This window comes from Pelophylax lessonae (genome assembly GCF_965119305.1).
Source record: "Pelophylax lessonae genome assembly, chromosome: 2".
NCBI classification, from domain to species: domain Eukaryota; kingdom Metazoa; phylum Chordata; class Amphibia; order Anura; family Ranidae; genus Pelophylax; species Pelophylax lessonae.
The window spans coordinates 293,361,020-293,384,059 of record NC_138769.1 but is presented as its reverse complement, the minus strand read 5'-3'; the positions used below and the strand labels follow the sequence as shown (position 1 = coordinate 293,384,059).

The 23,040-nt window shown below is 43.6% G+C and overlaps 2 protein-coding genes across 4 annotated transcripts in view; one reads left to right on the top strand and one right to left on the bottom strand.

Annotated features, from left to right (window-relative positions):
- Positions 1 to 11,632: 11,632 nt before the first annotated feature.
- Positions 11,633 to 21,404, bottom strand: TOMM6 (translocase of outer mitochondrial membrane 6). Its single transcript, XM_082247629.1, has 3 exons — positions 21,254 to 21,404; positions 21,051 to 21,164; positions 11,633 to 11,842 (listed from the first exon to the last, which is right to left on the bottom strand). The coding sequence occupies exons 1-2, from the start codon at positions 21,358 to 21,360 to the stop codon at positions 21,068 to 21,070; spliced, it is 204 nt and encodes a 67-aa protein (XP_082103755.1). The 5' UTR covers positions 21,361 to 21,404; the 3' UTR covers positions 11,633 to 11,842; positions 21,051 to 21,067.
- Positions 21,405 to 21,452: 48 nt separating this feature from the next.
- Positions 21,453 to 23,040, top strand: part of LOC309547692 (uncharacterized protein) — a 149,967-nt gene continuing 148,379 nt past the window's right edge. Inside the window, exon 1 of one of the 3 annotated variants that reach the window (XM_082247619.1) lies at positions 21,453 to 21,498. The gene's annotated coding sequence lies outside the window, so the exon portion shown is untranslated. The remainder of the gene's footprint in view (positions 21,499 to 23,040) is intronic. The other 2 variants (XM_082247615.1, XM_082247618.1) reach the window with 2 other exon arrangements.

The window sequence follows — 23,040 nt, the reverse complement described above, 5'->3', positions numbered from 1 at the left end:
AGGTAGGTTTCTGTGTTGTGAAGGTAGACGCCCCAAGTGGCCAGGGTTTATTTTATGTTTTGTTTGATTTATGCTGTTTGGATGCTTGCACTTGTTTCCAGCAAATTGGAAGAATAAACCATAGACCGTTGTTTTCAACCACTCCTCGGCTGTCTCTCTGTGTAGCGAACCCACCCAGGGGGTTTCCCAAATCCGCTACCGAGCCAACCCCCTTACAATATAAATTTCTCCTGAATGTGTGACACTCTACACGAAGCAAGTTAAAAGTGAAAAACCACAGTACTTTATTCATCAGTTAAAAACAACCAGGCAAGGGTTAAACGGCACTGGATCACAATAACAGATTGGATGTCAGGCTGAGCCTGTCTACTTGCCCCACAGCTGCCAGATCACAAAGAGGGGACGTAGTGTGCCGTGAATGTCATCTGCAACAGCACTCAGCTGTATCATAGAAGCAGAGCGGCATGTAGTCCTGATGGTAGGATGGAATTCAACCAGCGTGGGACACGATGTAACCAATGGAGGCGCCGGTGATGACATCAGTCGCCTTCGCCCAGGAGGCAAGCTTCAGCCGGGACCAGCTGTCAGTGAAAAGCAACCTGGAAGAAGAATGGTCCCATCACCATAACGACATATTTCGCGCCTCCGCATCTTGTCAAAGTCAGGTGACGGGATGGACCGATCTGTCTAATTTATAGGACATGGGGGACGGCCAAATTGAGCTGTATATTCTCCTCTATGTGAAACTGCACAGCTGTGGGTAAAGACAATGGGAGGCTTCCTGGCACAGTAATGGAAACCATTAAAGAGACATCCTGTAAATACTGACTAAATAGTATATACAAAGATTAGGCAATAAAAAATAAGATAAAAAAATATTAATAATTGAAAGCATTTTAAAAAATCAAAAAAAATGAATAAATATATATACAGGGAGTGCAGAATTATTAGGCAAATGAGTATTTTGACCACATCACCCTCTTTATGCATGTTGTCTTACTCCAAGCTGTATAGGCTCGAAGGCCTACTACCAATTAAGCATATTAGGTGATGTGCATCTCTGTAATGAGAAGGGGTGTGGTCTAATGACATCAACACCCTATATCAGGTGTGCATAATTATTAGGCAACTTCCTTTCCTTGGGCAAAATGGGTCAAAAGAAGGACTTGACAGGCTCATAAAAGTCAAAAATAGTGAGATATCTTGCAGAGGGATGCAGCACTCTTAAAATTGCAAAGCTTCTGAAGCGTAATCATCAAACAATCAAGCATTTCATTCAAAATAGTCAACAGGGTCTCAATAAGCGTGTGGAAAAACCAAGGCGCAAAATAACAGCCCATGAACTGAGAAAAGTCAAGCGTGCAGCTGCCAGGATGCCACTTGCCACCAGTTTGGCCATATTTCAGAGCTGCCCAAAAGCACAAGGTGTGCAATACTCAGAGACATGGCCAAGGTAAGAAAGGCTGAAAGACGACCACCACTGAACAAGACACACAAGCTGAAACGTCAAGACTAGGCCAAGAAATATCTCAAGACTGATTTTTCAAAGGTTTTATTGACTGATGAAATGAGAGTGAGTCTTGATGGGCCAGATGGATGGGCCCGTGGCTGGATTGGTAAAGGGCAGAGAGCTCCAGTCCGACTCCGACGCCAGCAAGGTGGAGGTGGAGTACTGGTTTGGGCTGGTATCATCAAAGATGAGCTTGTGGGGCCTTTTCGGGTTGAGGATGGAGTCAAGCTCAACTCCCAGTCCTACTGCCAGTTTCTAGAAGACACCTTCTTCAAGCAGTGGTACAGGAAGAAGTCTGCATCCTTCAAGAAAAACATGATTTTCATGCAGGACAATGCTCCATCACACGCGTCCAAGTACTCCACAGCGTGGCTGGCAAGAAAGGGTATAAAAGAAGAAAAGCTAATGACATGGCCTCCTTGTTCACCTGATCTGAACCCCATTGAGAACCTGTGGTCCATCATCAAATGTGAGATTTACAAGGAGGGAAAACAGTACACCTCTCTGAACAGTGTCTGGGAGGCTGTGGTTGCTGCTGCACACAATGTTGATGGTGAACAGATCAAAACACTGACAGAATCCATGGATGGCAGGCTTTTGAGTGTCCTTGCAAAGAAAGTTGGCTATATTGGTCACTGATTTGTTTTTGTTTTGTTTTTTAATGTCAGAAATGTATATTTGTGAATGTTGAGATGTTATATTGGTTTCACTGGTAAAAATAAATAATTGAAATGGGTATACTGTATCTTTGATTTTTGTTAAGTTGCCTAATAATTATGCACAGTAATAGTCACCTGCACACACAGATATCCCCCTAAAATAGCTAAAACTAAAAACGACTTCCAAAAATAGTCAGGGTCACTTGATAAGGGATCAAAGTCCTTCAAGGCCCCCTTGGGTGGCTCCAAGCGACCCTGGTCTGGCAAACAAAAATAGAAATCGTGTTTCTCCAGACCTGCGAATAAGACCCCTTCGGCCTGAAGGTGCGCCCTCATTCGTATCTGGGGTGGGGGGACGTCCTTGCCAGTTCCCGGACCTGTGGCTGTCTCGGATACAAGATAAGTGGGAAACCGGCTGATGCCGCCCGACGTTTTGGATAGTGTGTACTAGGCATAATGGTAGCCCCCCCCCAACAGTCCCAAGGAACATGGTCATTTGGGGAAGCCAAGTTTCCCATCAACTTTTTGGCGCTGAAGAGCGATCAGGTTGACCCTGCAGAACTGGACCCCTCTTCTAAAGGGGCACCCTATCAGGGTGTAGTCAGAAAATGCAAAGGTCTACATCAACCATCAAGGGGGTCATCAGGAGTCTGGCTACCAGATCATCGCACTGTCAACGATATCTATGGGCCACCTCACAAGAGTGGACAAATGCGAAGTGGATTATTGTAGCCATCATCGCCTGGATTAAGGGGAACAGGCCCTTCACCCAGATTTCTATTGGCTATGTTAAAAATGGGGGATCCCGGATGTGAACAGCATGCAGTGTCAAGCGGCAGCTTCCAAAGCCAACAGAATATTAGCATGCATAAAGAAAGGGATGCATTCCAGAGATAAGACTATAATCCTTCCACTTTATAAAACTCTGGTCCGACCGCATCTGGAGTATTCCGTCCAGTTCTGGTCGCCAGTCCTCAGGAGGGATGTGTTGGAGCTGGAGAGAGTCCAGAGAAGGGCAACTAAACTAATTAGGGGATTGGAGGACCTTGACTATGAAGAGCGTCTACAATCGCTTGATTTATTCTCCCTGGAGAAGAGACGTCTGAGGGGGGACATGATAGCAATTTATAAATATCTTAATGGGGATCCCAGCTTAGAAAAAAAGCTGTTCATTCGAAGGGATTGCATGAGGACTCGAGGGCATACAATGCGATTAGAGGAGAAGCGTTTTAACCTCAGGCAACGCGGGGGGTTCTTTACTGTTAGGGCAACAAGATTGTGGAATTCTCTACCACAAGAGGTGGTTTCTGCGGGTAGTATGGTGGCTTTCAAAAGACTCTTAGACTTACATCTCAAGGATCAGAACATTCAGGGGTGTGGGAGATGATTGCGGCCACGCATACCTGCGCAGGTTGAGCTGGATGGACTATTGTCTTTGTTCAACCTCACCTACTATGTATGTAACTATGTATGAATAGGCTAGCCTACAGCTTTTAACAACAAACTACTTTTTATCAATATTAAAATGTGTGATCGTGCTGCTTCAAAATCAAGGTATAAAAAACTAGAAAGCGACAAGAAAAAATGGCTAAATAGGTGTTTCATATATATATATATATATATAAAGTGCCAGTGCAAAATAAATCCATAAACAATTGTTGCCTATGACCTATGTGTGAGCTGTGTGGAGCCCTCTTGGAGAGGGAATTTTATCGTTCTTAAAGGAACCTAAACACCAGAGTTTGGTCCATCAGATTGATTTGCGTTTATGCGTTGTTGACCCTTAGGAGTTTATAATGGAGGTGAGCTTGCACTTCACCTGGTGAAAGGAGCACAAGTGGAAAATTGTCATTACACTGTGGTGTCACCCCTTTGAAGCACCATATCAAATAGACACTTTTTTGATTGCACAAGCTATAAGAAGTTTTATTATTTATATATATATATATATATATATATATATATGAAACACTTACCTAGTCATTTTTTTCTGTAATTTTTACCTTGATTTAGAAGTAGCTCGATCACACATTTTAATATTGATTTATTGCGGATGTAGGAACACATTTGGTGATCGCAGCAGCTGCACCCTGTAATTTCCTAATTTCTACCAATAGGTGGCAGCATGCTACTACCACATTCATAAACAAACTACTTTTGTTGCCCAAACCAAGCTCTAGCCTCAGTTGCCTCGATAATTCCCTGTTTTCAGTTCAGGATAATTTATTCCTTATCCCTCCAGTGCAAATCGTACCTTGTCTGCTCAAGAAAACAGAGCAAAAGAGGACAATGGTAATTCTAAATGCACCATTACAAGAGCCTACATTCTCAGAGAGAAATCTCTCTATTCAACCTGATCAGTGGTTGTTTCATGGGCATTTCAGGACCAAGCCTTGGTAATCTAGTTGTGGCCACCACCTGGTCTTCATATTTTTTAAATTTTACCCACCATTGTTGCCCACCCTTCCTATTCTTTGTTTGGTGTATGAATATTCAAGCCAGCATTCTGTACTGTAAAATAAGAGGAAGTTTGACTTACCTGTAGATCAATATCTTTAAATGCAGTACATTACAGGATCAAGGCTACCCTTCCTTACACTCTTTTTTTTTTTTTTCATTGCTTGCTAAAAAAAACAAAAAGACTCACGGAGTACTCCAGCAATGCATCCACTCCACGGCTGAGTCTTAAGGCATCTTGACTGGGAGGTGAGAGATGACATAACTTCTGCCGTTAAGATCCTGCCTGCTTGCAATTTGTACACTTTTTTAATTTTAACAAAGAATTTAACTGCTGGTACATTTCATGCAGGAGCTGCAGTCAGTACTCTGTCCTGGCAACTGAACCAACCAGCTAGGGTGGGAAGCACTAGGCATTTAAAGCGGAGTTCCAGCCATTTCACTCACCTGTCCAACGGTCCAGCGATGCGGCCGCCCGAAGCCTCCATCCTCTCCCTCGACACCGGCATCACTGCTGTGGGCACCCGGCTGTGACAGTTTGCGGCTTCACAGCCGGGTACGCACTGCGCATGCGCGAGTTGCGCTATGCGCCGTGATTGGCCGGCAATCTTCTGGGACCTTTGACATGTCCCAGAAGATTGCAGGGAGGGAGGGGGAGAGGAGAACTTCCACTCAGGGCGCCGCGGCTCTCCGAGCGGAAGTGGGAGCGGGTACCTGTCAAAACTAGGTACCCGCTCCCCCCCCCAAAAAATGACATGCCAAATGTGGCATGTCAGGGGGTTAGGACCACCTAAAGCGGAAGTTCTACTTTTGGTATGCCCTGCTTTTCAGAAGAAATCTTTAGAGTTGTAATGGAAGGGGTTGGAATTAACATTGTATACAGCCATAAAAAAAAAGTACAATTGGAATGTGGAAATTGTTTACTTTTTTTTAACATATTAGAAACATTAGACCTTCAGTATTTTTTTTTTTTTTTAAAAAGATGATCTACTTAAATAAAAAAAGTTTAACAGCAGCAAAAACACATTTATGTGCATTCCCGCATCTGCCAATAATACATTCTACTGGGCTGAATTCTGGTCATTAGAGTGCATTAACGTAGGAACGCACCTAGCTTTGGTGTGTTTAGGTGCTTTTGAGCAATTTTTTTTTATGCTCAATCGCTCCTCTTCTAAATGCAAAAGTGGTGTTTTTTTTCCCCTATATCTAAACTCCTATGTGTGCATGGACACATAGGTTAACATGGACAGGCAGGAAAAAGAAAAAAAAAAAAAAAGGTCAAACGCCTGTAAAAGCAGCATTTATGAGCTCAGGTGTGCATGAGGACGTAACTCCATTGTTGATTCAATCCACAGCACCTTGGCCTGGTCTGTAGCCTTGCTAAAATGTTCTTTTGGGACAGCAAAAGCTTTTTCCTAACATACTTTCCATATCAATTAATTTAGTGAAATCTTCTAATTGCAGATCCAACCACTTTGATATCAACTGTTGCACAAGTTACCTGTAGATCCTCCGATTACACTTTTGCACACATCCTTTAACCTTCCTAGCGGTATTCCCGAGTGTGGCTCGGGGGTTAAAATTCAGTGCCAAAAGCGGTAACCCCGAGCCACACTCGGGGTACCGCTAGGAAGATCGCTGGATCCTGTAAGATAGGGTACTCCCCTTGTCCCTGGGATCCAGCGATGTATCCCGGCAGTGTGCGGCGGCCGGATCTTCCTCCCAATGCTCTGTGCCCCGGCTTCCGTCTCCTGCGACGTGACGCTCGCAGGGGGGTGGAACCGGCGGCAAATTCAAATAGTAAAACACACCAAACACAAAATAAAATAAATTCACGTTAGTTTGCCACCCAGTGCCCTTTCCTGCAGTTTTACTGCACTTTTATATATATATATATATATATATATATATATATATATATATATATATATATATATATATATATATATATACACAGTGCTTTGCAAAAGTATTCGGCCCCCTTGAACTTTGCGACCTTTTGCCACATTTCAGGCTTCAAACATAAAGATATAAAACTATCATTTTTTGTGAAGAATCAACAAGTGGGACACAATCATGAAGTGGAACGAAATTTATTGGATATTTCAAACTTTGTTAACAAATAAAAAACGGAAAAATTGGGCGTGCAAAATTATTCAGCCCCTTTACTTTGTGCAGCAAACTCGCTCCAGAAGTTCAGTGAGGATCTCTGAATGATCCAATGTTGACCTAAATGACTAATGATGATAAATAGAATCCACCTGTGTGTAATCAAGTCTCCGTATAAATGCACCTGCACTGTGATAGTCTCAGAGGTCCGTTTAAAGCACAGAGAGCACAGTAAAAAAAAAATCATATGTAAATAGTTGGTTTGGGCTGCTCATTCTCAAGAATTACATGCAAAATAATGATACCGCTTTCAGCGCCTAAAATCGGAAACAATCATACCGCCAGGGAGGTTAAAATCAAATGTTTAGCTCTTAGGCTAAGTTCACATGTAGGCGTTTTTGGGGAGTTTTTCTTCTCTAGGATCAGCTTAAAAAACGCTCAACAAGACAAATCCTATTCATTTCAATAGCCCCTGTTCACATCTGAGCGTTTTGACGTTTTAAGCAAAACCCCCAACGCTCAAAAAAGTAGATGAGCTTCTTTTTGGGCAGATTACAGGCATTTTTATTTTTTTCCATTGGTTACTAGTCAACCTAAAAACGCCTGAAAAAACGCCCATAAAAACGCCTGTAAATAGCAACGCCAACATGTGAACGTAGCTTTAGACTGAGTTTGCTGGGCCAGCCATTCTAGTACAAACTAGCAGCTATTTTAAGTCTACACCATTTGCAGATTACTTTGCTTACAGTGGAATAATGAGTTTCACATAATTTGGTGATCATTTTAAAACCCTTGCCAGACTCAACCTTCTTTCTGAGGGTTTTAGAGAGCTATATTGATCTTGATATACAGTGATACCTTGGTTCACGTACAATTCGGTTCACGAAAAGAAAAGTTCATAAAAATATGCTCCGGTTCACGAACAGGAGCCGCGGCCATTTTAATGCTATTTCCAGGCTGTCACATGGTCGTGACTTCCTGTAGGAAGATCGTGAAGAGAAGAAGAGACACAGAAAGAAGTACTGTGAAGAAACTTTTTGATTTTTGGTGTACTTTTTAGCACATACAGTACTGTACAATACTGTATTGTATTTCACAGCCTCCCACCTGCCTTCCTCCATGCCAGAATTCATCTCAAGCAAGGTTAGTGTTCTCTCTTTATACATTACTATTCTGTACTAATGTGTATTGTAATTTGTTTCATATTTATGTGCGTCAAAAACCAAAAAAAAAGGGCAGAACGGATTAACCGGATTTACATTGAACCCTATGGGAAAATGTGCCTCAGTTCATGAATTAAGTTAGTGAACCGAGGTATCACTGTATCTCTTTGGTTTGAAATAGAATTTCACTTGACTGTAAATATTTTGTTTTGGGCCATTCAGGAGAAGCCTTGTATTTTTGGCAATGAATACAAGGCTTCCTTTTATTGGCCAAGGTGGAAATTGTATCATCCACCCACCTCTCCACGTGCGCTAATCAGAGGAAGCTTTGTATTCATTCATAAAAATACAAGGCTTCTCCTGATCAAAAGAGGAGCATTCAGTCCATCTCATTAATTCCATGAGCAGATGAGAAGTCACCAAAATTGTGACCCATACACAGCCCTGCTTAATCTATGTAACTAATGCTACTACAGTATTATTACAGCACACAGAGCGGACGCATAATTAGGTAATGAAAATAGTCTGTCAGGGCCAATTAGGCCCAAACTTTTTGAAGTCAAATTAAACCTGCAATTTTGCTTTTAATAGGACAGGTTCCATCCCGCAAAGGAGGTTACAATTTATTTTTTTGCACTTAATATACACAGATTCTAGCTTCATGCATTTTTGTTACTATATATTTAAAAATATATATAAATACACACACAATGTAAATTTTATTTGCAGTTTGTTCTAATATAATCACTTTTATCTATCTGTTGGCCACTGTTTCAATGAAGATCTAATGTTCGCCTGTTCAACAATGTTGAAGAAAAAAAAAATCTATTTTCCACCTGCCTGTAACTTTACTCTGCAATTCAAAGCCATATGACAGGAGTGGAACACAATTAAACATTGAGGTCACTTGGACCTTTTGTTGAGGATACTGTGAGTGACTTCATACCAACAATATTTGCACAGGGCTTCCATCTTGTACATTTTTTCTGGCATTTTGAACACCTTAGGTTGAGACTTATATAAGAAAATAATTAAGCAAAGCAACACTGATTGGATAAATCATGAATAGGGCTGCAACTAATAAATTTTTTCATAATCATTAGTTGGCCGATTATGGTTTTGATCGGATAAAAATCTCAAAAAAAAAAAAAAAGATCGGTGTATAATTTAGATAATATTCTTGAATATTTATATGCAGTGATGAATATAAATATCCAGCTATAGAGCTGGATATTGAATCCACTCTGAGACAGATAAATGTATGATTAGAGGTTTAAATATGGTACATAGACTCAGAGATCAACATTTTTAAAATTTGAAAAGACCTTAAACACTGTTTTGCAAATTTTCAGACTGGATTGTTATAGAATATTCATGACAGACTCCCTCATAATAGGGAGGTAGCTTTATATAAGCTCCCTGCACCTGCTGTCACTTTTGCTGGCCATACACCAACAAATTTTTCTTTAGAAAGTTTTTAAGAACATTCATCCGATTTTCTAACCATTAGTGGGGTCCATTCGGTGTTCATTGTCAACTACAGTGACAGGAAAATTCGAAGGAGCAGAATAGAAAACTTCCCGATCAAATGAATCTTCAAATAGCGTATGTGGTTTTTGCTCAGAAGTTATATTCATTTTAAAATGGAATGTTAAAAGCAAGTGGAATTTTCAAACATTCGCCCATTCAACGAATAAACAAATATTCATACAAATATCCAAAAATCAATATATGTTTGAGCAGCATAAGACAACTAGTGGCAGCAGCATGCTTTTTTTGTTTTTCTCACCTGTAATAATGGGGTTTAAAAAAAAAAAAAAAAACCCTTCATAGTACAAAAACAGCAGATAATCACACATGTTTATGTATATAATAAATATGCCCAAAAGTCGGATATGCAGGGTACTTTAACTGGGAGTCAGACATGAAGCTATATGAAGGGTGGAAAATAACATTTTTATATTATAGTACTAAAAGCTGAGATTTTTTTCCATGGATATAATCATTTTAAATATAATGGACAGTACTGGTAAACTTTTACTTTACTTTTAATTGCAATGCCTTATATCAGCCCTCAAATTTTCAACTCGCCTGCTCGCATTTTGCGAGTGATAAATGATTGCGGGCGAGAGAGAAGAGGAAAGGCGGCTGGATAATCAGAGCGGGGATTGCTGCACTGTAACATCTTTCATTTGAATTGCCGGGCGCTCAGCTTCACAGGTAGTCCCGCCTCCTGGCTCGGCTAGTTTGATAGACAGAACACTGCCGGAACGTGTGACGTCTATCATAGGAGCCGAGCCAGGAGGCGGGACTACGTGTGAAGCTGAGCGCCCAGCAATTCAAATGAAAGATGTTAGAGCACAGCGATTCCCGCTCTGATTATCCGGCCGCTTTTCCTCTTCCTCTCTCTTCCCCTGCACAGGCGAGGCTGCATTGAGGGGCACAGGCGAGACTGCATTGAGGGGCACAGGCGAGGTTGCATTGAGGAGCACAGGCGAGGCCGCATTGATGGACACTGATCAGGCTGCATTGAGGGGCACACGTTAGGCCGCATTGAGAGGCACAGGTGAGGCCCCATTGATGGACACAGGTGAGACGACATTGATGGGCACTGATCAGGCTGCATTGATGGGCACTTGTGAGGGGGCATTGATGAGACTCCATTGATGGGCACAGGTGAGGCTGCATTCATAGGCACTAGTGAGGATGCACTGATAAAGTTGTTATTATTTATTTGTGCAACTTCTGCATTTATGCAAAAACATTTAACAGTGTCTTTTTATAAATTCATTTTTTGAGGGCACATTTAGGGGCAGGGTAGGGGTTAGGTGGGGCAACTGGTGGCGAGTAACCCTTAAGGCCTGGCTAGTAGCTCAGGACTTGAAATTTTGAGCCCTGCCTTATATCACCTCTAGTCTATCAGCCTCCAGCTTCTCTGGGTTCAGATGCGGATCTTCCCTGCACCGAGCCCTTAGTGATTGTAAACTTTGGATCTTTTTTTTTTTTTTTTTTAACAACAAACTTGTCATACTTACCCCCTCTGTGTAATGGTTTTGCACACAGCAGCACTGATTCTCCTCTTCTGGCTCCTCCTGCCTTCACAGTGCCCCTATAGGAATCAGCATTAGGAAGTCCTTCTTAATGCAGGTTTTTAGTCCTGTTTTTTTCCACATTTTTATGGGATAGGGCCCCCATCTCCATATTCACTGGGGGAAGTGTACGTTGATGTCTGCCCAATCGCACCTGCCTTGGGTAAGGTTTCTATGGGGATCATGCTCATTTGGGGATATTTACCCTTGTCGTACCATACATTTTTGCCATTATTTGTATTTACAATGTACTTAATCATTGCATGTGCATTTTTTATTGATATCTTTAGTGTACGTCCACATCCAGTGTTTATGGTACCATCAAGCCTTTAAAATTTCCTTCTATATATAGATTAGGACGTAGGTACCTTCATTTAAAATCAGACACCTTAGATTTTCATTAGTTTAAACCGTAATCATGAAATCACATTACAAATAAGAGTGTTTTTTTCAGTATCCTTTTTGACTACATTTTTTTCTTCACACTCTCACCTTTTGTGCACCAAATTAGCCTCATTATAGTTGTATTAAAAACAGACAAAGAAGCGTATGTTTGTGGAATATATTCTACAATTCAGTTTATAGATTGTAAAATTAACTTTACTTAAAAAAAAAAAAAAAAATAAGTAGCGTCATTTATTCAGTTAAGGGTATGTTGATCCCCTTTAGAAGTAAAAAAAAAAAAAAAAAATTAAATACAATATGCCAAGGTCTTCACTGATGTTCCAATTCTGCCAGTACCACAACAACCAGTCCATCTCACTATTGCCATCCTGGCAGCCCATACACAAACGTATTTGATAGCCATGGAACTGCAAAGTAGGGAATCATGGAATTGCAATTGGGATGCAACACCTGCAGAAAAAAAAAATATGAATAGATATTAAAATTGCCTTTGAACTCTTTAAACTACAATTTTTACACAATATAATCCTGGTGTATCAAGTGGATGTGGATTTTGAAAACAGTATATTTTAAGATTGTTTTTCCTTTCAATATCGGTCATGAAATGCACCAAGTCATCCAATTTACGCATCACATACCACAAGTATAAAGATTGCTGTGTTGCAAGAATCAAGCTTAACCAGGAAAGAGAAACTAGAAATCATTGTAAATCAGAAGATTGGTCTCAATACATCTCCAAATAATATACAATGGCACAATTTCATATTGTAGAAGCTATGGTAGTTCTAGTATGAGAATGTAATTCTATTAGAGAGATTATTCTCCTAAGTGTGGCAGGGGAGGGGGGGAATGATAAACTGACCAACTGCCTACCAACTACCAAATGGAGCTGCAGAGCATTTGCTTGGGTGGGAAATGATGTGCAGGAAGCAGAAGCTCTATAACTCAGGGAAAATGAACTCTGCTAATGGGGGGCTGAGAATCTGCTTGCTGCTTGACCCATTACTGGGACCTGTGAGGCAAGTATGAGATGTGGTGGGTGTATATGCACGGAGGTGAATAGTGTGGGATGACCAGTGTATTAGTGTTAATGGCAGTGTCCCTTGTGCGGGGTGCCGGCTGAGTGGTGTGGTGCAGAGTGACACATGCACCTTGCACAATGCCAAATGTATTATAATAAACACTGCTATGTAGCCAGTTTATTGAAAGCATGATGTGGTCTGTTGAACGTATTACAGCACAGAAGGTTCCGTTTAAAAAGCCTAAAGCTACAATGATTCATTTCTTTTGCCACTGAGCGATAGAACAACTTGTTGCTGATCTCCTTAGCAACACATTGATTTCCATCAATCACTGCTGCAAATGATAATGCTGACTGTTAGATCTCTTAATAACAGAGATTAAATTACCAGTGCAGCACTAGTCTAAGTGCCGGTTCACACTGAAGCGGCACGACTTCGGGGGCGACCTGTGAAGTCGCGTGCACCGTGACTTCGGCACGACTTGCACGGACTTGATAAAATGAATGTCTATGCAAGTTGCTCCAGGTCGCCCCCAAGTAGTACAGGACCCTTTTTCTAAGTCGGAGCGACTTGTGTCGCTCCTATTAGAACGGTTCCTGTAGCAGTCAATGGACCGCGACGGTGCGTGACTTGTCAGGCTGACCAAGTCGCCTGACAAGTCGTACTAGTGTGAATGGAGACTTAATGTTTAAACTGCATTTACCATATTTTAAATTTAAAGGGAAATGGTCACCTGCCCATTTAAAGGAAAGTGACCATGCTTCCAGATAGCCCACCGACTCAAGCTTCCTTGCCATCTCCTCAATGCAGAAGGCTACCCTGAGCAAGTGCCATTGCTGGAGCTTACCCTTGTAAATATTAATGACCTCAACCCCAAATGTGGTGACCGAGCTTCTGTATAGCAATTGGCCACTTAGGCCAAGCCTTGACACATGGGGGAGGTCACATGCTTCTCTGTATAAAAGCCCCAGCAAGTGCTTTACTGTCAGGCATCACTGAAACTGTAAATAATAAAGAAAGAGCAGCGATTCTGGAAGTGTCATACACCTCATAAAAAAGAGTTAACTATTTGGTACCCCGCACATTTTAAATGAACAATGTTGGCCTAGAATTCTCTATATGTATCTTAGGCCCCTTTCAGACGGGCTTTCTGATCAGGACCGGCTGTCCGTTTTTCAGGCGGACCTGATCAGACACTCCATGCACCCCTATTGGGCAGCGGATGTCAGCAGTGACATGTCCGCTGACACCTGCAGCTATCCAATCCTATCCTGTACGTGAAACTCATATGGATGGTAACTCGATTCTCCAACCGTCTGGGAGGACAGACAGGGGGTCCGTTTTCATCCAATGTCCCCATAGAGGAGAGCGGGGCTCTGACAGGTCTGTCTCAACACAGTGAGCGGAGACAGACCTGTTATCTGCCTGGCTCAGCGGATCGATCTCCCGCTGAGCAAAGCAGAGTGCGCCGGGCGGAAACCCCATGTCAAAGAGCCCTTTCACACTTGTGCGACGACTTGGAACTGCAAAATCTCATAACAAGTTGTACTCCATGATTTCCAATGAGTACCACTCATTTCTATGCGACTTCAAGTCGTTACCAATTCAAAGTAGTCCCTGCACTACTTTGGTCTGACTTTAAATGCGTTTTGAGGTCCATTGACCTCAATATTACACAGGCATTGCTTCAAGTCCAGGCAAAATTGCGACAAAAAGTCACAGCAAAATTGCACAACTTTTAGGTTGCATAAGTGTGAATGGGGCCTTAAAGTAGACCTTTAGGCCCCTTTCACACATACGGATTGTTCATTTCATCAGTTCAGTTACGTCAAAATGGATGAAGTGTTCATCAGTTTTTCATCCGTTTTTTTTAATCATCCATTTACATCCATTTTACTATAGAGATGCATTGATGTCCGTTTTTCATCCGTCAACAGATGGATGAAAAACGGATAAACGGACCTGTGTGTGAAAGGGGCCTTAGTCTTAAAAGAGATATTTCCTCCTTACAACCCAGCCACTCCTTCAACAGTGGTGGTCAGTGGGGAGAATGCTGTCGTCCCCCACCACCGTACTGTGGCGATCGGTGGGAAGAATGCCCCACCCTCCAGTGGGGAGAATGCACCCAACACCATCCTATCCCCCCCTTCCAATGGCGGTCGGTGGGGAGAATGAAACTGCAGCCATGACCATTTTATAACCACTGAACAAATGCATCTGCACAAAGATGCAAATACATGAACCTGGCTTTAGAAGCTCTGAAAATCATCCCTTGTTCACACTTGAGTGTGAGTGTAGCTGGACGATTTACAGGTGATTTTGCACAAACAACCTATAGTAAGTACAGGAGCCTAGTCGTGTATTTTTCGCCCCATAGACTTTGAAATTGGTGCGCCTGAGAAAGGCATGTAAAGAGGGGTTTTTCAGGTGCTCCCTTTATTAAACCCTTGTACTAGTGAAGAAAATGAAGAATTATCATTTATAAACCTGATCAATTGATGTTTATTATTCGCCTCAATGCTCTCGTTTTAGAAGAAAAAAAAAAAAAAAAAAAAAAAAAAAAAAAAAACACAGATTATCCTAGTTACCACAGTTATACCTAAAGGATATCTCCCTTGCCTTGAAGCCACCCTTATGTACACGCACCTAGCACTACGGAGGTACACAAACCTTCAGCAGGCCTGATTGAGTTAAGTGCGAATTGACAAACATATTTAACCACTTCCAGCAGAGGCCAATTCTGGCATTTCTCTCCTACATGTAAAAATTATCTTTTGCTGTTAGAAAATAACTCGACCCCCCCCCAAACATATTTTTTTTCTTTAGCAAAGAATAAAATGGTGGTCGTTGCACTTTATGTCACACAGTATTTGTGCCACAAAAAGATTTTTTTAATTGCAATATTTTGGGAGAAAATTCACTTTAATGAATTTGAATGCAAAAAAAAAAAAAAACACTATATAACCCATTTTTTTGGTAAAATATAAAAATATATTGTTCCAACAAGTAATTGAGCACTCTCGTGGAATGGTGCCAAATTACTGTACTTAAAATTCTCCATAGGCGATTTTTTTTCCTTAACCACTTGCCGACCGCCGCAAGTACATATACTGCGGCGGTCAGCCCCTCACAGGCAAAGTAACGTATGGGTACGTCACTAGCCTGTGAGGCTTCTGGGGAGCAAGCGCGCGCCGCCGGAGGCGTGCTCCCGCTCGGTCACGGACCCCCCACCCCCCGCGCGTGTAACCCGAAGTTCGCCGAGCACTCACGATCGTCCGTGACAGCGGGAGAAAGGCAGGCGGCTGATGTAATCAAGCCGCCTGTCATTCTCCCCTGTGTAGGAATAGTGATCATACGGTTCTACTATGTAGGACCGTTGATCACTGTTCCTACAGCTCAAGCCACAGCCAATCACAGTTAGAATCATGCCCCTAGGGACACACACCACCCCTCCCTCTCAAAAAAAAGTTAACTCCTTCACTACCAGTGTCATTTTACAGTAACCGTGCATATGTATAGCACTAGGAGGTGCACCGAAATTTCGGCCACCGATAATTTCGGCCGAAAATGTGAGTATCCAGTTTCGGCCGATAAGGGGTTAAGGATGCCGAAAATGTATGGCCGCTGATATCAGTTAAAAGTGAGTCCTTCACTTCCCTGTCATTTGCGGGTATGTGTGCTGACTGCTGCGATCCTATGCTGGTTACATCGGCGCTTCATTGTGAGCTACAGTGTTTGCTAGACGGCCAGCCGATTGCCGTCTAGCAACAAGTGACATCTCGGGGGGGAAAGGGACTCGGAATGCAAAGGATCTTATCCTCCTCCGCGCCTAATGCTGACTCGTTGCACCCACCTCCTCCCTTCCTGTGCTCTTCGCTGTAGAAGAAGGTAATGTGGATGTCTGCTGCTGTCTGTAGTTAGAACGGATCATAAATCACAGCCTAGAGTCAGTCTCTCTCTCTCTCTAAATGGAATGTTACGTTTTGACTGCAGAAACACTTTGCAACATTCTCTCTCTCTCCTTAAGTTTTGACTGCAGATACACATTGTATACACTTTGTAACATACATCAAATCTGTGAAAAAGGCACTGTATGTTAAAGCTTTACTCCAACCAAACCTTATTACTGTTGGGGAAATTTCCCTGACTTTCTGTCCTGGTGACATACACAGAGTCGTAGTAGTGACATCACCGGGAGGCGGCACTTTTGAAAGGAAGGACACGAGAGGAGCGGAGAGGTGCCGACAAGTAAGGACATTGCATCATTGAGCTGGGGGGGCTGAGGCGAGGTTACCAATGATATTTGTATTATGCAGCATGAGGGGGTTAATGTATTGGTCACTGATGCATTAGTGACCGACCAGTGGCACTTAATTAACCCCTTTGTGCTGCATTAGTGCAACCAGTGTTAATTAACGCTGATACTGGTTGCACTAACGCAGCACAAAGGGGTTAATTAACTGCCACTGGTCGGTCACTAATGCATCAGTGACCAGCAGTGACAATACATTAACCCCCTCATGCTGCATAATACAAATATCATTAGTAATTAAATTAACCACTTGCCAACCCGTCACAGTACATATACTACATACTAGCTACAGGTATACATCGCTGCCTGTTTCTGTCGTATGCCCCTGTTCTATCTATTTTAAAATCATTTGGGGGGAAAAAGTCATTTTCGGTTTTCGGCCCAAAATTTTCATTTCGGTGCATCCCTATATAGCACTGATTACTGTAGAAATGTCACTGGTAACCCCAAAAGTGTCAAAAATGTCAGTCAAAGGTCCGATCTGTCCGCCCCAATTTTGCAGTCCCGCAAAAAAAAAAAAAAAAAAAAAAAGATCGCCGCCATTACGCGTTAAAAAAAAACCAACAAAAATGACAAAAATCTTTCCCTTTGTTAGTAAACGCGATAACTTTTGCGCAAACCAAACAAAATACGCTTTTTGCGATTTTTTTTAACAAACATATGTAGCATAAAACAAATTGGCTGAAAATGTTAAAAAATTTTGTTTTACATTTTTTTTGGGGAATTTCATATAAAAAAAATGTGAAAAATATTGTTATTTTTGCAAAATTGACGCTCTTTTTTTGTTTATAGCGCATGATCAAAAAAAAAAAAAAAAAAAAAAAAAAAAAAAATCGCACAGATCAAATACCACCAAAAAAAAGCACCGTTTGTGGGAAAAAAAAAAAAAGACGTCAAATTCGTTTAGGTACAGCGTCGCACGACCGTGCAATTGTCCGTTAAAGTCACGTAGTGCCGAATCGCAAAATACCCCCTGGTCAGGAAGGGGGTAAAATCTTCCGGGGCTTAAGTGGTTAAAAGCAGAATTCAATTGTGGGGTTTTTTTTTTGTTTTTTTTATTAGTCCCCGTTCACACTGGGGCGACCTGTGAGGCGACCTGTTCGCCTCACAGGTCGCCTTCCATAGGGAAGCTGCGGACCCGTTCTAATAGGAGCGACGCAAGTCGCTCCGACTTAGAAAAAGGGTCCGGAGCTTCTTTGGGGCGACCCGGAGCGACCGTCATAGACTTCAATGTTAGTGGTTAAACTCAGTCCCATTCTATGAGCTGGGTTTTATAAACAGTGCTATTACACAAGTGGTAAAAAAATAAAAAAACACACCTTTTAACTAGTGCAGCTAGTAGTATTGTTCTAGAGGGAAAGGGGTTAATTTATCTTTACCCAAAAACTGCCTATGCAGATAAGGGGTGTCTGTAGATTAACTGCTTGCCGACCGCCGCAAGTAGATTTACTGCGGCGGTCAGCCCCTGCCAGGCAGAGTGACGTTAATTAACGTCACTAGCCTGGGAGGGTCTGGGGAGCGAGCGCGCGCCCGCGGAGGCGCGCTCCCGCTCCCGCGCGGTCACGCACCCCCCCGCGCGTGTGACCAGCGGACCCGATGTCCGCCGGCCACTCGGCGATCGTCGGGGGAGAGGGAGAATGTCAGGCAGCTTGTGTAAACAAGCTGCCTGTCATTCTCCTCGCTGTAAAGACACTGATTACATGGATCTAGTATGTAGATCTGTTGATCAGTGTCCTTACAGCTAGAGCCACAGCCAATCACAGTAGAAAGCACGCCCCTAGGGACACACACAGCCCCTCCCTCCCAAATAAAGTTAACCCCTTCACTGCCAGTGTATTTTTACAGTAACAGTGCATATGTATAGCACTGATTACTGTAGAAATGTCACTGGTAACCCCAAAAGTGTCAAAAATGTCAGTCAAGGGTCCGATCTGTCCGCCGCAATGTCGCAGTACCGCAAAAAAAAAAATCGCAGATCGCCGCCATTACGCGTTAAAAAAAAAAAACAACAAAAATGACAAAAATCTTTCCCTTTGTTAGTAAACGCGATAACTTTTGCGCAAACCAATTAAAATACGCTTTTTGCGATTTTTTTTACCAAACATAGGTAGGATAAAACAAATTGGCCAAAAATGTTAAAAAATTTTGATTTTTACATTTTTTTTTGGGGGAATTTCATATAAAAAAATGTGAAAAATATTGCTATTTTTGCAAAATTGTCGCTCTTTTTTTGTTTATAGCGCGTGATCAAAAAATCGCACAGGTGATCAAATACCACCAAAAGAAAGCTCTGTTTGTGGGAAAAAAAGGACGTCAAAATCGTTTAGGTACAGCGTCGCACGACCGCGCAATTGTCCGTTAAAGTCACGCAGTGCCGAATCGCAAAATACCCCCTGGTCTTTTAGCAGGAAAATCCTCCGGGGCTTAAGTGGTTAAAATTGTGTAACTCTGACTAAAGTTAAACAATACCCTTGCTATATGTGTAGGCCATTTATGTAAGTCATGAAGCCTGACTGGAATACTCAAAGGATGTTGCTAAGTGATACCTCACCATCATTACAGGAGTGAGCTCTCAAACGCTGAGCTCAGAGTTACTGGACCAGGGGAGAGAGAGCATGTGAGTGGGGTTGATTTAGAGAAAGAGCTCACCCCTGTAATGGTGGAGGTGAACAGTAATAGCTAGGCCTTACTTCACAAAACCCTGTCTTCCAGACAGGCTTCATGAGGTACGTAAATGGCCTACAGCGGGGCTCAACAAATCCCAGACACCAGGTCACCATGGCGACTAGAAATTGCATCCTGGCGCCTGGACTTTTGTCAGTGACAGGTGCTTCAGCTACTATTACAGGGCGGGCTGCAGTATAACACCATCATGGGGAATGCGATTAGCGGCAGCAGCGAGGATGAAGACAACCCGGGGGTGGAGCAGGAAGAAAAGCGAGCATTCAGCAGAGTGTGGTTTAGCTGGGGATCCCCAGAAGCCCGTCATCTGCGCTGCTGCTGCCGCCCTCCCCCAGAGTATTGCTGAAGCTAGTGGGATTCCCAGTGGCAAGTCATCCGCGCTGCTCCTGTTGCCAGCCTCCCCCAGGGTATTGCTGGAGCAGGCCGAGGGAGGCAGCGGCCCAGCTAAGGCCTTTCCTGGCACCAAGCGCCCTTCTCTAGTAGCGTGGTAGTTAAAAGTGGCTAATGGAAAAAGAAAGAGCAGATGCTGGGAGCGGAGCCGCTGCCCATGCCATGCAGGCCAGGGGCCTGAGGGAGCTGGCCATCCCTCCTCTACTGCAGAGAGGAGAGAAGTACCTGAGCTCTGATATCTGGGGAAAATTAGGAGATTAATGCAGCTCCTAATGAGAAGAAAGGGGGTTATCTCCCAGGTAAGATATTATGATGGGGGGGGGTTGGTGAGAAGTGCTATTACCTAAATCATGCCATCTGGGGGGGGGGGGGGGTAAGGAGAGGACTGACAGGTGCTGATGTTCTGTGCCAAGGGGGGCAGCTCCACCTGTGCCTTCCCCTGGCCGTGCCTGCGCACCTGAGATCTCCTCCCTGCCCCTTCTGCGCTTTATACACAGCACATAATACCTGGGGCACCAATTATATAAACAGTGTACAGTATACACCAAGAAAAAAAAAAGGCTGTGGGCAGTCAATCACAGGCTCAAGCCTATAACCAGCAGTTTCTTTTCATTCAACCTAGTGGGCTGGAAAAAAAACTGAGGAGCTTTAGCTTGCTGTACTATCTGATAGTGCAGCGATCTTCCCACTGAGCTATTGTGTTCTCCCTTCCCCCCGGACACATCGTTCTGCGCTCTCAGCAATTTTTTAGGGGAAGGTGAACCAACCCTGTAAAGTCTAGGAGGCCAATATGGGTGATCTGCAAGTTAACTAAAGCGGACCTCCAACCAAAAGGGTAAGCTTACTCCCTCCAAGGCCACATTGTGACAGGTACCTGTTCTGACTTTTACCTGCAGTCTTCTGAGACACATCACAGGTCCCAGAAGGACCTATTCACAAGGCACAGGCTGGACGGGTGAGTGTCCTTGTATTAAAAGTCAGCAGTTACAGTATTTGTAGCTGCTGACTTTTAATTTTGGGGGGCTGGAGCTCCTTTTTAACTTTTTCCAGCTTCATGTAACAGGCAAAACTGTCAGGTGTGAACAGGCTAATTGAGAATAATGGGATTCTTCAACCCCAGCACTGTCAGGCTGCAGGAATCTAAGGGGGGGGGAGCTCTGGTGTGAGATAGAGGTCAGCCACACAGCTAAAACAACAATCAACTACAGATCACATGACAGGATGTCAGCCCTCCCATGGGGCACACTCTTACCTGCCATTGCTGGTCCTCTATACGCCCGGCTGTGGAGCCATCAAGTCAATATCAGCCATGTTTCTAGCCACCCAGACTCCAGCTGCAAACAGGCCGAGGTTCACAAGGAGATTCCTGCCAAGAGAAGACATGTTGACATTATCCCTAGCGCCTCGCGCAGGCTCTGTCCTGACACACCTGTTTACAAACGCGCACATTCATACCGGCGAAAGTCATTTTTGTCGGTGATAAAGCGGCACATTCCACGAATCCATCCACGGTTACCTCCACCCGGACTGCCAGCTCCCCTCTCCACATTACTGGCCGCCATGCTGTCCAGACAAGGACTTCCAGGTGACCTGACTGTGTACTTCCGTCCTTGCCGCAGAGGACACACACTTCCGCTTCCTCCCCTCACCACGACTGGAGTCTTCTGCCCATGCGCACAAAGCTGATTCTGACTTGCGCTGTGAGGTATTTGCTTAGAAATGCCTTACACCACAAAGCAGAATATTGCATTCGGTGGGAGGTGTATATATTTATAGTGACCTTTGCTGAAAATCTCCTCTAGCTTTCCCGTACACACACTGCCTGCTGGCTTCCCATTGTGTTCATTTATTCATTGCTGTAGACATATATAGAACAGACTACTTTCTTTCAAATTATTTATTTATTATTATTATACAGGATTTATATAGCGCCAACAGTTTGCGCAGCGCTTAAGACCCCATTCAGAATAGCGCGACTTGTCAGGTGACTTGTCAGCCTGACAAGTCGCGCTCGGTCATTCGCCATTGATTAGCACAGGACCCGTTCTAATAGGAGCGACACAAGTCGCTCCGACTTAGAAAAAGGGTCCTGTACTACTTTGGGGCGACCTGGGAGCGACTTGCATTGACTTCCATTATGTGAAGTCCCTGCAAGTCGCGCCGAAGTGCCCCTCGAAGTCGGATCGCCTCAGTGTGAACCGCCTCTCACAGTGTGGGGAAGACAATACAGTTACAGTACAATTCAAAACAGGAGGAATCAGAGGGCCCTGCTCGTTAGAGCTTACAATCTAAAAAGTAAGGCACATAAACAACACATTACTGGACCGTCAATACGGTTCGAAGAACAACAATAGAAAGAAAACAACCAAAGTTATAACATGTAACATCATGGCATACAATTCAGATACGAGAAATAAGTATTACCAACATCAATATGTAGTCCAACGGACTGAGTTAGGTTTCTTTCACACAGGCGGACCGTTCAGATCCGCCTGTCCGTTTTTTTTTTTGGCGGATCTGAACGGTCCCCTCATGCATCCCTATGGGTCATCGGATGTAAGCGGAGACATGTCCAATGACATCCGATCCGATCCGTCAAAACTGGATGGATGGAAACCCTATTTTTCATCCGTCCAGCGGATCGGATCAGGTGGGAACGGACGGACGATCCGTTCCCATCCGATTCCCCCATAGCAATGCATGGGGAACTGACAGCTGTGTCTCCGCACACAGCGCGGAGACACAGCTGTCATTCTCCTGCTCAGCAGGGGATCGGCGGATCGATCCCCCGCTGAGATAAACGGAGTCCGTCCGACGGACGGACAGTGTGAAAGGGGCCTTAAGAGCGGGTAGCAAGGATCATAGTGCAGTCATGTGTTGCTATACAAAAAGGGCTCAAGTCAGAGCCGAGCTATGGGGTTTTCTTGTAGTGGGGGACCGGAGGAAGGGGAAAGGAGGGGGAGAGGAAAAAAGGGCCGGGTCGTGGAACAGGAGAGAAGGGGAGAATAAGGGGAAAGAAGGTGACCGGTGAGGGGTACCAAACCATGGGCTCAATCTTCAGGAGCCCTCCCATGCAGAGCCTGTCCCTCATCCGAGAAGGCAAAAATTTTCCAGCAATCCCAAGTCTTGGAGTATATTTCCCTCCTGCCCTGCGAAGATAACACCAGGTCCTCATATGTGTTGATCACCTTCACTTTGTTTAACCACTAAGAAATCGAGGGTGGCACTGAATCCTTCCAATG

Excerpts from the sequence above, each read along its gene's own strand:
- TOMM6 (XM_082247629.1), bottom strand. The coding sequence starts at position 21,360 with ATGGCGGCCAGTAATGTGGAGAGGGGAGCTGGCAGTCCGGGTGGAGGT. Across the intron at positions 21,165-21,253 it reads GACAAAAATGACTTTCGCCG|GAATCTCCTTGTGAACCTCG; the intron begins GTATGAATGTGC and ends TTCTCTTGGCAG.